Source organism: Tupaia chinensis, unplaced genomic scaffold (assembly GCF_000334495.1).
Source record: "Tupaia chinensis unplaced genomic scaffold, TupChi_1.0 Scaffold000575_1, whole genome shotgun sequence".
NCBI classification, from domain to species: Eukaryota; Metazoa; Chordata; class Mammalia; order Scandentia; family Tupaiidae; genus Tupaia; species Tupaia belangeri.
In genome coordinates, this window is record NW_006160089.1 from 2,673,516 (window position 1) to 2,692,230 (window position 18,715).

The window sequence follows — 18,715 nt, forward strand, 5'->3', positions numbered from 1 at the left end:
AAAAAAAAAAAAAAAAAAAGAAAAGAAAAAGAAAAATAGACATCTGATATACATTCTATACTCAAACAGTGCTCTGGAAATAGCACTCACATGCAATGAATGCTATTCTTGAGATTTAAAAAGGTGGTGTCTAATAATGTCCAATTAAACTGAGAGAAATTAATAGATTGCTAAAATACTCCAAACACACGGCAGATCACGTTAACTGACACGCTTGATCTGGCACATCCACACATTCTGTCATATCATCAAACTGTCACAACCAATTCACTTTCATCAAGAAAGATGCAGAATGCTTCTTTTGAGTCCTGTGAAGAGATAAAATGCCTGGACTCTTCTGGTTTTAGCAGTTTAAATGGGATAGCCAATAAACCTTTTCCTTCAGCAGGTTCCCAATTCCACCTCCCACAACATCACATACACAAAGTAAAAAGGTAGACAGCTACTTTCCTGAAATGTAAACGTCATAATATTAAGCTTGACAAGTGGATAACAAGAAATATGCTGAGAATATTAGGGCAGATTGAGTGTTTTTGAAATTCAGAGTTTAACTTGAAATAATTATTTAATTAAATTTTAAAAAATATTTCTTGTTGCAGGGCATGTGCGCTCACTAGAGAGAGAGAGAAAGCAAGTCACCAGGTCTGAGACTTGAGCCATGGTCAGCCATGTGGCAGTCTGGCATTCTGACTACCAGGCCACCTGCTGGCCCCCAGAGTTTAATTTTAAAACGTGAAACTAAACATGAAAACAAAATATACAGAAAAGATATGTCAGCTCTCTAGGCTCCCAGTGCACTCCTAAAATAAATCTACTAATGCTTGTTTCTCTATCTAATTGCAAATGTGAACACCCACAACAGAAATAGTTGTAAGTGGCCGGGAGGAGTACCCAGTATGTTTCTCAACACATTTTTCACTAATAAAACATTCTAATCAGATACAGAGGACTCTAAAGACTGTCTGTTTTCATTCCCCTGTAAATTACTCTCGTCTGAATTCTAATACTCAACTTTAATTTTTTTTTTCTTGCTTTAAATTTGAATTTTTTTTTTTTTAAGAGGTTTTCGTTTTAGGTGCATGTGCTTGCCAGAGACAGTGAGAGGGAAAGTAAGAAATCACCCTTCATGGGGAATGGCCATGTTGCAATCCCTTCTCCTCCTGGATCTTGGGCATGTATGCACAAACACCTGTGTGATTTTTCAAGTCACTGGGTCTGGGACTTGAACCATGGTCAGCCATATGGGAGTCCAGTGACATAACTGGACCATCTGCTGGTTCCCGAATATTCTTTTTATTATTTATTTATTTATTTATTTATTTTTGGAGAGGTTTTTGCTATAGGGCGCGTGTGCTCGCCAGACAGACAGAGACAGAGAGACAGAAAGTGAGAAATCACCCCCTGGGAGGATGGTCACGCCGCAATCCCTTCTCCTCCATTCTCTTCTTGGGATCTTGGGCACGCATGCACACATGCCTGGCGTGAGATTTAAGCCACCAGGTCCGAGACGCGAATCGCGGTCGACTACGTGGGAGTCCAGCGACATAGCCATTACGCTAACTGCTGGTTCCACCGAATATTCTTTTTAGAGTCATCAGAAATCATCACTTCAATAGCAAAATATAAAACAAAGGACATTTAAGTAAGATCCCTGTCATTTACTTTAGCATTCAGGGCTATCTTTTATTTCTGATTATTATAAATTTAAAAAATAAATAAATTCAGTGCATGTAGAACAAAGTGTTACTATTCAAACATTATAATGGTATAAAATGGGATAGAAGTTTCACTCAAACTACAGCAGCTCAGTGTGTAGAAGTGGAAAAATACTGAAAACCAAAAAATAAAATTCACCCATATACCTCTATCTCTATAAAATAAAATTATTCTGGGTTATATAACGAAAATAAACCTCCCACCAGAGATCTTGGGAATCTTGAATATTTTTTTCCTGCAGGAGGATTTATTTTTTTTCCACTGAGTGTCCATTCATGCGTTTTCTTCTTGTTTCTATTCATAGCACCAGATCCTGACTAGCATGCACAACCTCAAAAGAAAAGAAACACTAAATACAAACTGCAAAATTAAGCAGCATAAAGCAAGATAGAAAGGCACATGTAGGAAGGGTACCCTGGCGTTGGTGCTGGACGTCTCAGGAGTGCAGCAGCTCCCAGGGGACTCACCTTGTACGCGACACTGTTGGACGAGTCCACAATGATGAACAAGGGCTTCCTGGTGAAAGGGTAGAGGTCTCCAGGATGAAGGCTAGGAAAACAACAATAGCAATGAAGAAGGCAAAACTGAGATCGACGATCTTATTCTTAGTTTGGTCTGCTCACATCTGCTTTTCAATACAGCACCTGGGGACCAGGAGATGGCCTAATGGTTATGTCACTGGACTCCCATGAAAAAAAAAAAAAAAAAAAAAAGACCAACACTGAGAGAAAAACAAAAATTAAGAAAGGACCAAGAAAAAAAAAAAAAAGGCTGTAGTTAGTGGAGTAGCCAAAGAAGGTATTTTTGGGAAAAGTTCAGGAGAATTATTCTTCAAGAATATTTAAGCTAGGGGCCAGGTGGTAGCACAGTGTTAAAGCAGCTAGAGCAGAGTGGGAAAGGCCCTGGGTTCCTATTCTGGGACCTCTTTGAGACGCCAGTGGCATGAGCACACGTCTGTGACCTCAGCTAACTGACAGTGGGGGGAATCACAGCACCAGCCCTACTGCGGATGCTCCTCTGTCTGTCTGTCTGTCTCTAGCGAAAGAGAGCTAAAGAGAAGTCTATAAAGGTGACCAAACGCACAGTGTGAAAACCTCAGAAGTTAACATGTCAGTACTTGTTTCTTTCTTTCTTTTCTCTCTCTCTCTCTCTTTTTTTTTTTTTTTTTTTTTTTTGGCAATAGGTTGAATTCACTCACCAGAGAGAGACAGAGGAAAAGTGAGAAACCAACCTCTGGTGGGGGTAGGGAGGAAATGGCCACACTATGATCTCTTCTCCTCCCATCTCTTTTCAGGACTTTGGGCATGCATACGCATCCACCCAGCATGATTTTCAAGCCACTGGGTCCGGAATTAGAGCACGCAGACAGCCGTGTGGGATCTAGTGCCCTAACCCCCATACCACCTTGCCGGGCCTTGTTTCATATTTTAATAGCTTCTTCTAAGAACATGTTTTATAAACAAAATGCACTACCACAACCAGACATATACTTCAATTAGTCTTCAAAATGTATAGGTATTTTTAAGATTTTTAATAGTTTCAACTACATCTTAATATTTAAGAAAATAATCTGGGAAACCCCTTTTATTTTCCTTCATGTCTGCTTTGGACCTTGCATCAGAATCACCTGGGGTGCCTGTTAAACAGTAGATTCACCAGCCCACAGGAGATATACGGAACCTAAAGGTATCTCCAGTAACATGTATTTGAAAGTCACTGCTTAAAAATATCAAAAATTTGGAACCACCAGGTGGCATAGTGGTTAAGGTACCAGACTCCCACATGGTCAACCATGGTTTGAGTTCCAGACTGAATGACTTAATACTCACACTAGGGGACCAACAGATGGCATAATGGTTACTTGCTGGACTCCCACATAATCAACTGCCGTTTAAGGCCTGTACCTGGTAGCTTAAGACTCATGCCCAGGGACCAGCAGTTAGCGTAATGGCTATGTCGCTGGACTCCCACGTAGTCGACCGCGGTTCGCATCCTGGACCCGGTGGCTTAAAACTCACAGTGTGTGTGTGTGTGTGTGTGTGTGTGTGTGTGTGCCCAAGATCCCAAGAGGAGAATGGAGGAGAAAGGACTGCAGCGTGGCCATCCCCCATGGGGGATGATTTCTCGCTTTCTGTCTCTATGTCTTTCTCTGTCTGTCTGGCGAGCGCACGTGCCCTATAGTGAAAACCTCTCAAAAAAAAGGAAAAAAAAAAAAAAAAAACTAATGCCCAAAATCCCTAGAGGAGACTGGAAGAGAAGGGACTACAATGTGGTCATCCCCTCGGAGGGGCAATTTCTTGCTTTCTATTTCTCTGTCTCTCTGGTAAGTACATGCACCCTATAGCAAAAAACTTACACAGGGCATGTGCACATATGTGCCCAAAATCCCAGGAGGAGAATAGAAGAGAAGGGACTGTGGCATGGGCATCCCCCTGGGGGACACTTTCTATCTCTCTGTCTCTGCTTCTCTGGTGAGTGAGATACAAGTCCTATAGCAAAAATTGCTCCAAAAAACTTAGTGTGCATGCCTCTTTTTCCCAGGGCTTAGTGGACAATGTGTGTATGTGTATAAATATCAACGTGAGGGTCTGGCAGGTGGTGTGGTGGTTAAGGGCACTGGGATCCCACTTGGCCAACTGTGGTTTGAGTCCTGGACCTGGCAGCTTGCTTTCTCACTCCCCCATCCCCCAGTCTGTTCCTCTCTGGTCAAATTAAAATAAATAACATTAAATAAGAGAATTCTAAGAAAGCAAAATATCAGCATGAATGTAAAAATACAAGTACATAAAATGTTTCACTGAACAATACCATCAAACTTTACTGTATTTCAAATACCAATTTATTTTACTGACAAATACAGTATCTATTCAATATGTTAAAAGTATACAACATGGAATCTGGTGTGTGAGTGTGTGTGTGCACAGTGATTACCATGGTCAAACTGCACGTGCGTTTGTTTATGTGAGTAGTGAGGGCACTTAAGATCCACTCTTTTAGCAAATCTCAAGTAAATAGTTCTGCATAGTTAACTATCATCACCACGTACTATGTTAAGCCCCAGAATTTACTCATCCTAGAACTAAAAGTCTGTACCCTCTGACCATCTCTCCCTCATCCCCAGACCCTGGCAACCACCATTCTATTCTCTCTTCTATGAGTTCAATTTTTTGATTCCGTCTATAAGTGGGATCATGCAGTATTTCTCAGTTATTTCTGGCTTATTCCACTCAGCATAAGGTCCTCCAAGTTCCCATGTTGCTGCACATGGCTGGCTGGGTTTCTTTTAGGGGACTGAAAACATGCCACTGTGTGTGCATGCGTGTGTGCCTGTACACCCAATTCCTTTATCCATCGGTCTGTTGACGGATCTTACGTTGTTTCCACATCTTGGCTACCATGAATAATGCTACAGTGCACAGGGGGTGCAGGTTTCCTTCACATACTGATTTTATTTCCCTTGGCTATGTACCCAGAACAGGATTGTTGGGTTGGATAACAGTTCTATTTTTAAGTTTTTGAGGAACTTCTCTACTTTTTTCCATATGGCTGTTCCAATTTTCATTTTCCCAGCAGTGTAGAGGGGTCCCTTTTCTCTGCATTCTCACCAGCACTTGGTATCTCTTATCTCGTGGATAATTACCATCCTGACAAATGAGAGGCAGTATCTCAGGATGGTTTTCATCTGCATTTCCCTGATTAGTGATGGTGAGCACTTTTTTACATATTTGCTACACTGTTCTTTTCGGTGGTGGTTAAGGTGTTTTGTTTTGTTTTGGCCATAAAGCACATGTGTTCACTGGAGAGAGACAGAGAGAGTGAAAGTGAGAAATCACCCCCCGGAGGGGATGGCCACACTGCAATCCTTTTTGTCTCTTTCATTCTACTCTCACTATTTTGGGCAAATGTGCACATGTGCCTGGCATGATTTTCAAGCCACTGGGTCCAGGACCTAAACTGTGGTCAACCATGTGGAAGTCCAATGCTTTAACCACCACACCAAATGCTGGCCTGATACATTTTTTTCTTAAAAAAATTTTTTTAGGGTGTGGTGGTGCCCGCCCTATGGCAAAAATTTTTTTTAGAATTATTTAATTTTATTATCTTTCTTTTTTAATGTGACCAGAGAGGAGAGAGACAGAGAGAACAAAAGTGAGAAAGAAAGTCGCCAGGTCTAGGATTCGAACTATGGTCAGTCACATGGGAGTCCAGCTCCTCAGCCACCAATGCCACCTGCCAGCTCTACATTTTTCTAATACAAACAATCTACAACTAAGATCAACGACAGCACCAATATGTGGCCTGGGGAACCTCTGGCTACCATATGGATAATCTGAAAGATTCATCTACCATAGGCAAAATTCTACCTGAAATCACAAGACTAAGTTCACTCATCAAATATCAAGTTTATTTATATTTAAAGGTTGCATTAATAAAAATATGTACACATTTACTATCTTCTCTAAATAGAATGTATATATGTATGATTGATTGATTGACTTAACGTTGATCAGAGAGGGACAGAGTGAGAGAGTGTGTGAGAGAGAGGGAAAGAAAGCAAGCTGCCAGGTCCGGGACTCAAACTGTGGTCATCTATGTGGGAGTCCAGTGCCCTTAACCACCACACCACCTGCCGGTCTCCCAAAGAGAATATTTTGTTCAATGATATATCAAGGATTGAAAATCATCTGTCATATAATAGATAACAAACTATTTGTTCAAAGAATATTAGCCAAGGGTCTAATTTCCTACAATAAGAGTCTGAAACATTACAGAATCAAAATAAGTGCTATTTTTTAAAGAATTTTTTCTTTTATTTATCACTATTATTTTTAATTTGACCAGAGTGAGACAGAGAGAAAAAGAGAAAACAAGAAAGCAGGCTTCCAGGTCTGGGACTTGAACTGCAGTTGGCCATGTGAGAGTCCCGTACCTTTAGCCACCACGTTGCCTGCCAGCCCCAAATAAGTGCTATTAATAGTAGTCTAAGGGAACCTTTCTAGTGCTACAGAAAGGTCCTCATCTCACTATTTTAAGAGAGTTACAATTTTTATTATGGAGACACCAGAATATATACCTACCAGTGCATTTCCTTGTGAGCCTGATTCCGTTTGTGGATAGCATCTCCGTTTATCATATCCCGGTTACTATTAGTAAGCACACCTCCAAAATCATAAGGACCTATAAAATTAAGAAGAATCCTGGTCTTCAATTGATGAGTAACATTGATCTGACAGTCAAATATGGAAGTATTGTGTGAATCTCCCACTGATATGAGAAAAGACTATTACAAGATTATTACACTTATTTTAAAATTTAACATTTTAACTTAATGTGGTATTTATATGATTTCAGCGTATTGCCTGTGTCAACATTTTAAAATATCATTTAATTACTCATCAGTTCTTTAACCCTAATAAAATGAGAAACAAAACAAGAATCTATTGCACCTATTATTCTGGATTATAAAAGGGACAGAGATCTGGGATGTTCAAAGTGGTCTTCACATTGCAAGCAAAATTAAAATCTCAATTTAATAACATCAGTATTTTTAAAGTTGCAACATCTTAATCTCTTAAATAAATATAATTTTTTTTTCTGTAGGGTGTGGTCACTGGCGAGAGACAGAGACAGAAAAAGAGAAGAAAAGTGAGAAAACACCCTCAACTTCTCTTCTCCATTCCCCTTTTGGGATTTTGGGCACAGGGTGTAATTTTCAAGCCTTTGGATCTGGGACTTGAACCATGGAGATGGTTATGTGGGATCCAGCACCTTAACCTCCACACCACCTGCTGTTCCAATAAATATAATTTTAAATGAGCCATTAACTATGAAATATGGGGAAGAATTTTGAAAAATTCTCCTTAACAAAAATTTCAACTTCAGGAAAAATATAGCCATTATTTCATGTGTGAATTATTACCAGTATTATATCAGTCATATTGGTCATGAATTCACTAAACTGCTGTCTAATAGACAGCAACTGTGAGATATTCAGATAATCGCTCAATGAACCATTCAGTTATTACCTATTACACTTTGGAAATAAGAAAAAAAAATAATAGAAAAAAAAAATGTAGGGAAGACCAGAAAACCTGATTTAATAGTATATGCTGTACGTGACAGAAATAATCCTTTCCAAATAAAACTACTATCCTTATTACACAATAAAAACTAAGGTGGTTTAAGATTCTGCAATACCTTTAAGGCTGTTATCTTTTATCCCTTAAGTAAAATCAGTGCAATGCAAAGACTACAGAGATTCATTTTGTTTTGTTTTCATTTGAACATTTTAAGAAGAATCTGTAAATCATGCAAGGAAGATGGGAGGGGCATGCACAGTATAAAGGAATGCAAATTTCAACAAACAGATGAGGAGGAAAATGTTAAGAATGTCAAAAGTTTTTTGTGTTTTTGTCCAGATAAAGATTTACTTCTCTTATTTACATCCAATTTACTCATCTATTCTGACCAATTTCTGAGCCACATGTTCTGGACAGTTTTAAGATTTTTTTCTGAAACCGCATCCCAATATTCCACAGATTGACTCCATCAAACAAAGAACAAAAAAAAAAGGACAGAAAGCAAACTGATGACAAGGACTTGAACTTTCAGTTACAAAAGTGCACTGATTTCTACAAAGACTTTCAGCCATTATGTAGCCGCCGACCAGCTTCTCTAGAGCTCTCAAGGGTCAGAAAAATCCAATGATGTAGAATCATTAGGTGAGGTTTTACCATCATCCTTTATGACTTCAAAGCATCAAACTCCTTACAAATAGGAATCTATCACCCTTTGTCAAATTCGATAATGAAGCATGTATTTAATACATGATCTTTTTGAGAATGTACAGACTTCAACATCTAATATTTCAGAAAATAAAATAGACTGGGGTAGCTATAAGATCACCAATTCAACAAATAGACAGATTTCAAATTTGGAAGCTTATCTAGAAAGCTCAAGATGGTCTGTGGGCTATAGGCACTGTCTTGTAGAAAATAAAGATAATTCAAGCCCTGCTCACAACAGGAAGCATTCCTTTATTGTACCTTCACTATCAGAACGACCTGTGGGGAAAACGCCAGTGGCTGAAAGGTAGATCAGAAGCACGCTATTGGCAGGCAGCTCCTGCAATGAGAAAATCACACATAGAACAAACAGGAGAACACAGTACAGTTGTATTTCAGGTTCACGACATCTTACATTGTGTGGAAAACAAGAATCTAACATAACTGTTATTTTTGCTGTTTCTGCTATATACACAGCAAAAAAAAAAAAAAAAAAAAAAAGTTTCTATAATCTATTACTGTTAAAAGTTATAAAGACATTCCCTGCTTCAAAGTCCCATCATTTAGCAAACTTTCTTTGAAAACTTGAAATGAGAGGTTAAGATTGTGCATATAGGGGCTGGCAGATAGCGCGGTGGTGAAGGGTGCTAGACTCCCACATGGCTGACCATGATTCAAGTCCTGAACCTGGCGGCTTGCTTTCTCACTTTCCCTTTCTCTCTCTCACTCTGTTATTCTCTGGTTAAATTAAAATAAATAAATGAAGTTAAATAAAATAATTCTTAAAAAAAAAATCATGCATATAGGCCTTGGAATCAGCAGATGGTGTAATGGTTATGTCACTAGACTCCCATGTAGTTGTCCACGGTTTGAGTCCCAGACCCGGGGTCTTAAAACTCACCGAGTGTGTGTGCGTGTGTGCCCAAAATTCTGAGAGGAGAATGGAAGAGAAAGGATTGTGGTGCAGCCACAATTTCTCGCTTTCTATCTCTCTCTCTGGTGAGCACATGATGTGCCCTATAGCAAAAATCTCTCTAAGAAAAGAAAAAGGAAAAAGATGGTACATTTAGGACTAAAATAAAAACTCCCTTCCATTGCTTTTTCAACATAAACTTTGGGAAGAACTCTCCCACTTCTCATAGTTCTTCAGATGGATCAAAACATTTCACAGGGGCCAGGCAGTGGCACAGTGGTAAGGCAACTGGACCCACAAGGGAAAGGTCCTGGGCTCATGATCTGAACCCTCCCTGAGCACACTGGACGTGTACAATGCCTGTGACACCAGTCAAGTAAGAGGGGGGGGGGGGGGTGGCGCGGGTAGAGCATGGCATGAAGACCTTGTCAGAGATGACAGTCTTTCTCTTTCTCCCTCTCTCTTATAGAAGAAATAAATAAAACTTAAAAAAATGTTTTGTACTGTTGAACATATATATAGATGTTCACAGTTACTTATATTATATATATAATATATAAAAATAAAGCATGCCTATGCAATCTGCTCTTGTTTTTTCAGCTCTACATTGACAATTACAGCTAAAGCAGTTTAGTACCGAAAATCTGGAGAAAGCAGAATGACAATCAATATTCTCATTAATTAATGGTAAGGAACATTTGCAACATTATAAGCAATTTTCATTCTGAAAACAGCTATGACTAAGACGGTTATTCTAATGGCATATTTTTAGATCTTACCTAAACTGGACTCTAAAATTTCAAGTGAAGACTGATGCTTAAAACTGCATTCGGAGCCACTTCCCACATAGTACAAACAACTAGCTCACACATACCTTAAAAGACGCTGCTAAGAATGTGTAGAGCTGGCTAAAGGTTGGTTTGTAGAGCAGATACTTGTGGGGGTTTTCTCGCCTGGTAGGCTTATCAGCCGATTCCTATGATTGCACACAGAAACAAAATACAGACAAGCTACATTGGACAGATGAGCTACCAAGTCCTTTTTCAGCTATTCTCTTAATCAAATATCCTTCCTGGTACACATCTTTCCTGTGATTATGCTTATCTATCCCCATGTCTTGAGAGAATTCTATATTTGCATTTGCAGCATTTGTTGAATAACGGGCTGTATTCTAGGAGCTGAAGCAGCCAGAATGTTACGGAATCCACAAATGTAGGGAGATGATCACCTGCATTCCTGGTTTATTCATCTGGGAGGCTAAATTCATTGGCTCCCTTTCAAGGGCTTGTAGCATCCGGAACATGTCAACTGTTAGTTCACTAAACTTGACCTGCAAGAGAAAGAAGCCTGGCCATTAATGCAGAAGCAGATCTTGAGTCCTTCCTCACATTATTACTCTTGACTTTTACGTGTACTTAATTACACTGGGTATCTTCTTCTCTAATATTTAATAATGACAATTTCAAAAGAAAGAGTGGAAGTTTTATATAACACCAGTATGATCGTGATCTAGATCCTGTAATTAATATTTTTATATTGGCTTTATCACATAAGTTTCTATCTATCCATACCTCTATCAATTTCCTCAGGCATTTTGAAAAAACAGCCAAAAAAGGAAAAAAAAAAAAAAAAGCAATTATGGAAACAGAAACTATAGTAGGTCCTACAAACATGCTAACTTTTAGCAAATTAGCTAGTCTGAACTATGGCTACGACCCAAATCTTATAATCTCTTCGATGCCTTTTGGCAGCATATAAGACTGCATTCTTTGTTGTTGTTGTTGTTGTTAGAGAAATTTTTGCTATAGGACGCATGAGCTCACTGGAGAGACAGAGAGATAGAAAGTGAGAAATCTTCCCCCAGAGGGATAACCATGCCACAATCCTTTCTCTCCCATTCTCTTCACAGGGTCTTGGGCATACATGTGTACGTGCCCAACATGGGCTTTAAGTCACTGGGTCTGCAACTCAAACCGTGGTCAACTACATGGGAGTCCAGTGATGTAACCATTATGCCATCTGCTGGTCCAAAACTGCACTCCTCTCCATTCTCAGTAATACAAAAGTAGAACTTGAGGTAGGCACAGGAGAATAAAATAGATGAGAATTTTTGAAAGTACTTATTTCTATGAAATGAAAGAGGAACTATTTTGTATAGGTGAGAATCGGTATATTAAGTCTATTCACTAGCGTTTCTAATATTTAAATCATTCAATATATATTTTGGGCCCAGCTCAGGAGCATAACAAGTTGCATATTGGGCTGTGGAACTGGAAGCCACATACCAAACACAGCTCAAATCCCCAGACCAGCAAGCCTGAAAATGCGGCAGGTGCGCTGGCACGTGCCCAGGGTCTTGGTGGGCTAGAAACCTGGAGGAAGGAGACTGTGGAGTGAATAAGCCCTGTGGAAGTTCCCTTCCCACTTCCCCTTCATGTGACTCCATAACTAATTTAAAAATATTTATATTCTTAAGTACACTAAGCAAAACATTACATTCTCTTTGCCCACAATTTCAGAGAAAAGTTATAAAGACAGGATTTTCTGGCCATGCTTCATGTCTCACAGAAGAGAACCTGAGCCTCTGACATGTGGAACTGCCCCAAAGTTCTACAAATTCACTACCAGTCACCTCTGCAAAAAGGAATGAAACAAGACCCTCGTGAGCAAGGATTAGAAATAATAACCTGGCTTATTGCTTTTGCACTTTGTCGAAAATGTGTCTTATGAAAGAGAGCACAGGGGCCAGCAAGTAGCATGGTGGTTAAGGTGTTGGACTCTCACATGGCCAACCTTGGTTTGAGTCCCAAACCTGGCAGCTTACTTTCTCACTTTCCCTTTTTTTCTCTGTCTCTCTTTTGTGAGCACATCTGTCCTGTAGCAAATTAAACAAACAAAAAAAGATGACACATATAACTAAGTAAATGATTCTTTAAAAAAAGAGAGAGAGAGAGAACACAAGCTCTAGGCTCTAACGCTTGCAGCTGCAGGAGAGTACAGATTCCTGTTTCAGCCAATGATGTTTTCCCAAGCTAGATTTTCATGTCAAAAGAGCACATCACATGTCATACTTCAAGTTTGCTGATCCTTATCTGGTACTCATGCCAGACATCACTTCACTTCATCCTCTAATCCTTAATGCTGGGTCAAATTCCTTTAGTCTTTTAGCTCCTCATTAATTCTCCTCTCTATTTTCCTCTACAGATAGGTTTGTTACATCCCAAACCATAGAAAGTGGTTTCCTGATTTATTACATATCTGATAATATCTAACTGATATTATCACATATCTACCCACAAAATAAGCCAGGAAACTAGAAACCATCTTCTTTATCTACTTGTCTTATTTGCATATTTAACCACAGACCAAATACCACCAGTTGTTCATTCTACGTATTTCTAGAAACCAGCCTCATTGCCTCATCATCACTACCACCCTTTAGTACAAGATATTTCCGCCATTCATTGCCAAGATGACTGCAATCATTTCCTAACTGCTCTGCCACCCCATTCTGGCTCTGATCCATTTTCCACAACCACAACCAAAACGATCTTTTCAGAATCCATGAAAAGACCCTCCCTGGCATCAAACCCTCTGTTGTTATTCCAATGGACGTAGGGTACAGATTACTTAGTATGCCCTCTCAGGCCTGGGTAATACAGCCCTGCCTGTCTCCCCTCACTTTCTTGTTCCTTTCATTCTCTCGGGTTCAGCCACTTTAGGCTGCCTGCCTGCCCTCCACCAATATCCATCCATTCATTTATTTCATGACTGAGGGAGTCAGACGGAGCAACGAAGACAGAGACAGCACCCACAACAGCGTCCCGATGCTGCGATCCACCCCAAGCCAGGCTTCTGTTAATGGCTGTCCTGACCATGTCCTTGTTACCTCCAGGCTACAACACGTTCTTCCTGCTGCTCGGTACGCTCTGGACTGACTTCTATTGCCCCTTAGTTCTCAGCCTGAGTTCTCCGATGAACTGACCATGCCTCCTGGACTAGGTCAAATTTCTCCATTACAAATACTGGAACCACACACTCCTCCTCTGTCATATTTCCTGAAGTGGCTATTTGATATTTATCCACATGATTGTTTAATATTTATCTTTACAACTAGACTGTAAGCTCCATTGGGGAAGGCGCTTTGTCTTTTTTTTTCCATCTCTAGTGCCGCATATATAACTGGTGCTCGATAGACACTGGTCGACTGAACAAACGAACAATTCATTTGCAAAACTCTTGAGTCTCTCACTGAAGTCATGACATGATTAACCTTATAAGGCGCCAGGCAGGGGCATGTGGTGGTGCAACTAGAACCACATGGGAAAGTCCCCTAATCCAGGCCAGCTGGGACTGGGATGAACAAGAATCCTGTTAGGGATGCGCGTGCACACGTGTCTTTCTCTCTGTCTCTCTCAGGGAAGAGAGAAGCAGAGAGACAGAGGAAGAGGGAAAGTGAAAAGGCACCCCCCCAAAGAGGGATGGTCACACCCAAATGCCTTCTCCTCCATTCTCAAGATCTTGGGCACGCACACACACATGCCCGACGTGTTTGTCAGGCTGCTGGACTTGAACAGCCCAGAGGGATGCAGCTGCCTCAGCCACCACACCACCAGCCGGTCCAGAGGAGATATTTTAATACGTAAATATGACAAAGGACTTCCATGGAGAATATAGCAGAAACTTCTACAAATCAAAAGAGAATATTGGAATTGCTTGATCATAGGGTTTACATATGTTCAGCTGTACTCAATAATACCTAAAACATTTCTAAAGCAGATATAACAATGCATGCTTCTACCAACAAGGTATAAGATATCCAGTTTTTGTACAAGCATACTAGGACATGCTATGACTAGTATTTTTGCCTGCTTTGTTTCATTTTTTAACCATTTGGTTGGCTGTCACCTCATTGGGCTCTTATTTACATTTGTTTAATCAATAAAATTTTTTAATTTTTAAGAATTTTTGAATTAAAAAATTTTTTATTTCATTTTCTTTTATACATTCAATCACATTATTTAGCTTACAAAATGAATATTTCAACAGGTGAACATTTCTCCCTAGTACAGTTGATAAAACTATAAAATATCTTCAACAGATAATACATTTCTTTGACGCATTAATGCTTTGCCTCCCTATTTTTCTTCTAAATGTCTTAAAACTGAGAAAAATAGTGAGCCTTCAGATAATATATGTATAAAAATCATGTTTCAAAATGTGTCCACTTTGTATATACAGGTTATAATGTCAACAATGTTTTAATTTAGCAATTTGCAAACTAATAGCCCCAAATGGAGGAGATATCAGAAAAAAATTATTTTAATATTTTTTTCCAAGGGACCAGCAGGTGGTATAGGGGTTATTTGGCTGGATTCCCACATGGTTGACAGCAGTTCAAGTCCTGGTTCTGGCGACTTAAAAAATCACACTGGGTGCATGTGCATATGTGCCTAAAATCCCCAGGGAAGACTAGAGTAGAAAGGATTGTAATGTGGCCATTTCTCCTCAGAGGGCAATTTTTAAATTTCTGTATCTCTGGCAAGTGCACACTCTACAGCAAAAATTTCTTTAAAAAAATACTTTTTTGCCATAGGGGGTAAGCACTTGCTGGAGAGAGAGACAGAGATAGAAAGAGGGAAAATGAGAAATCACCACTAGGGGGCATGGTCACGTCACAATCCCTTCTACACTCTCCTCTCAGAATTTTGGGCACACACACACAAACATCCACCATGATTTTCAAGATGCCAGATCGAGGACTTGAACCATAGCTGACCACGTGGGAGTCCATTACCTTAACCAATATGCCCCCTGCTTGTCCTGGTATTAGAAAATTTCAACAGTAATAAAAATGAAAGTTGTGGGACCAACAGTTAATGTAATGGCTATGTCACTGGACTCCCATGTAGTCGACTGCAGTTCGAGTCCTGGACCTGGTGGCTTAAACTCACTCCAGGTGCGTGTGTGTGCGTGCCCAAGATCCCGAGAGGAGAATGGAGGAGAAGGGATTGTGGTGTCTCTCTCTGTCTCTCTAGCAAGTGCATATGCCCTATAGCAAAAACCTCTCAAAAAAAAAAAAAGTTGTTAGAGTAGAATATACAATTAAAACCAGTATATGGGACCAGCAGATGGTGTAATACATCGCTGGATTCCCATGTGGTAGACCATGGTTCAAGTCCCTGATATGGTGGCTTAAACTTCATGCTGGGTGTGTGCATCTGCATGCCCCAAATCCCGAGAGGAGAATGGAGAAGGGATTGCATGCAGTGTGGCCATCACCCCTGGGGGGTGATTTCTTGCTTTCTGTCTATCTGTATGTCTGGGGAATGCATATGCCCTATAGCAAGAATCTCTCTTGAAAAAAAGAAAAATAATTAAACGTGTATAAATAACTTATACAGAAAAAATGTATTAATGGCAATTTTTCTAAGATTCCATAATTTTCAGTAAACTACATCTGTAGCACATGCAGTATGTGAAATTCTGGCACTATCATCATGAGACTATTCTGTCATCAAAAAACATCTGAAGTGGGGACCAGCAGATGGCATAGTGGTTATGTCATTAGACTCCCAGATGGCTGGCTGTGGTTTGAGTCCCGGACCCAGTGGCTTGAAACTCACATGAGGCATGTGTGTGTGTGCATGACCAAAATCCCAAGAGGAAAATGGAGGAGAATGGATTATAGTGTGGCCATCCCCCCGTGGGGTGATTTGTTGCTCTCTGTCTCTTTAGCGAGTGCACCTGTCCTATGCCAAAAATCTCTCTCTAAAAAAAGAACCAAACATAAAAAATAAAAAAAACTGAGTTCACTTTTTTTTTTTTAACTTCCAGAGAACATATGCACTCATCAGAAAGAAAAGGAAAAGTGTCCACCAATGTGCTTGGTCATCCCCTAATCCTTTCTTCCTCCGCTTCTCTATTCCATCAGGATTTGGGGTAAGCATGCCCATGCACCCAGCTTGTTTTTCAAGCCACAGCTGGTCACGTGGAAACCAGCTCCCTATGCACAGGGCTTAGCCACGGCAACAGGGCTCCTTATGAATTTGCTTTTGACAAATGTACTCAAAAACAACTTCTCCCTATTTTTTTTACCCAATTGAAAAAGTAATAAAGGGAAATTTTTAAAGTTTAGAAAGTTGTAAATAAGGGAACGAGCAGTTGGCATAATGGCTATGTCACTGGACTCCCATGTAGTCGACCATGGTTCAAGTCAGTTGCTTAAACTCGCACCAGGCGTGTGTGCATGCATGCTCAAGATCCTGGGAGAAGAAAGGAGAAGGGATTGTGGCGTGGCTAGCTCCCCCTGGGGAGTGACTTCTTGCTTTCTGTCTTCTCTCTGTCTTTCTGGTGAGTGCATGAGCCCTATAGCAAAAACCACTCCAAAAAAAAAAAAAAAAAGAAAGAAAACTGTAAATAAGAAAATTAAATTCACCCATAATTCTGCTATTTGGAAATAAACCTTTTAGATACTGGCAATTTTATCCTAGAAATTTCCTAGAATTTTTTCCTTTTTCTAGGGTGTGTGTATGCAGGTACATACACATTCTTTTTTTTTAATTTTTAGGATTATTTATTTAATTTTATTTATTCATCCATTTATTTTAATTTTACCAGAGAGAGACACAGAGAGAGAGAGACAGAGGAAAAGTGAGAAAGCAAGCCACCAGGTTCAGGACTCAAACCACGGTCAGCCAAGTAGGAGTGTCCAGAGCCTTAACCACTATGCCATCTGCTGGTCCCACAAACATATAGACATGCTAACAACAGAAATAATTACTGACATTCTAATCTATATGAAAGGATTCTGTTTACATAGCTCTGTAGCAAGTTCATTTTTATTTACCATGAGTATCTTTCTATAAGAAATTATTTTGGGACCAGCAGTTAGCGTAATGGCTATGTCGCTGGACTCCCATGTAGTCGACCGCGGTTCGAGTCCCGGACCCAGTGGCTTAAAACACGCTGGGCACGTGTGCGTGCGTGCCCAAGATCCCGAGAAGAGACTGGAGGAGAAGGGACTGCAGCGTGGCCATTCCCCCTGGGGGGTGATTTCTCGCTTTCTGTCTCTCTGTCTCTCTCTGTCTGGCGAGCACACGGGCCCTATAGCAAAAACCTCTCCAAAAAAAAAAAGAAAAAAAAAAAAGAAATTCTTTCTAATCCATCTAAATCTATAAAAAATAGTCTTGACATATTTTTTTCTACGTTTTCCTACGAAAAAATGTGTCATGACCTTTCTGACAATCCAATATTTCACATACACACAGCATAATTAAAAAATTCATGATAGACAGTGCATGTACTTATGTGTACATGCACACAGACTAGAGAGAGGCAGAAACAGAGAGGCACACAGTAAGCCCATTTCCCCAAATCTCTGGCTGCAGGATCTTCTGCATGTGCCCAGTTTGCTTCAGGCCAATGAGGCCACGGATTAGAACCTAAGGTCAGCCCCAAACTGCAATTCACCATAGTTGTGACTGCATCAGAGGCTGGGCCACATAGCATAATTTAATTAGCCACTTTCCTGAAGATGAGTGTTAAGATATTTATAAGGATATACTTCTGTGATCATTGAAAACATTTATTTTTTGAAATTAACTTTAAGCATAATTCCTTCACATTCTTTACCTGATTATTACAATTACCAATAATGAGTGCATCAGCCAGAGACAACTGCCCCACAATCATGCCCTGTTCCAGCAGCGGGGCTCCTGTTTCTGCCAGGCGGTTAGAAGTGATAACAATGGTATTATCATCATTTAACACCATTACAGGGTCCGCCTAGAGAAGGAAGCAAGACAAAGTTAACGGCTGAGATGATTTATCAACATAAGTTGTTCTTTCTTCTTAACATATACACACAATGAACCACTTCCCACACAGTCATTTACTTAACCATAATTATGACAACCTGGCTTGTCAAAAACGGACCTCAATGAAAGCTGCTACTTCCTGAAGCACCAAGTTCCATTCCACTTGATCTTCCGTGTTAAAACGGTGAGTATAATCTTCTATTTCATCTGACAATTCCTGGTTTTAAAATATCACAATGAAAAAGGTTATTAAAAAAACATAAAAATTTGTATATAGATTACATCATATTCCTAACAGAAACTGAGAGGGTTAAGAACCTTGATTATTATCCATACACAACACCGATTATAACCAAAAAAAAAGAAGGGAAACTCCATGGATTTGTTTCAAAATAAAAAACTCTGGAGTGATACATATCCAGTAAGATCGTCATAAAGATCCATTTCCTATTCAGTATTACATAAGCAATGCATTTATGAAC

The 18,715-nt window shown here is 39.8% G+C and overlaps 1 protein-coding gene across 1 annotated transcript in view; it reads right to left on the minus strand.

Annotated features, from left to right (window-relative positions):
• Positions 1-18,715, minus strand: part of SCAI (suppressor of cancer cell invasion) — a gene marked incomplete in the record, with an annotated part of 155,686 nt that overhangs the window by 24,059 nt on the left and 112,912 nt on the right. The window contains 7 exon segments of the mRNA XM_027775599.1: positions 2,185-2,265; positions 6,795-6,894; positions 8,763-8,841; positions 10,289-10,390; positions 10,643-10,744; positions 18,049-18,201; positions 18,352-18,450. Coding sequence (XP_027631400.1) covers positions 2,185-2,265; positions 6,795-6,894; positions 8,763-8,841; positions 10,289-10,390; positions 10,643-10,744; positions 18,049-18,201; positions 18,352-18,450 — 716 coding nt within the window.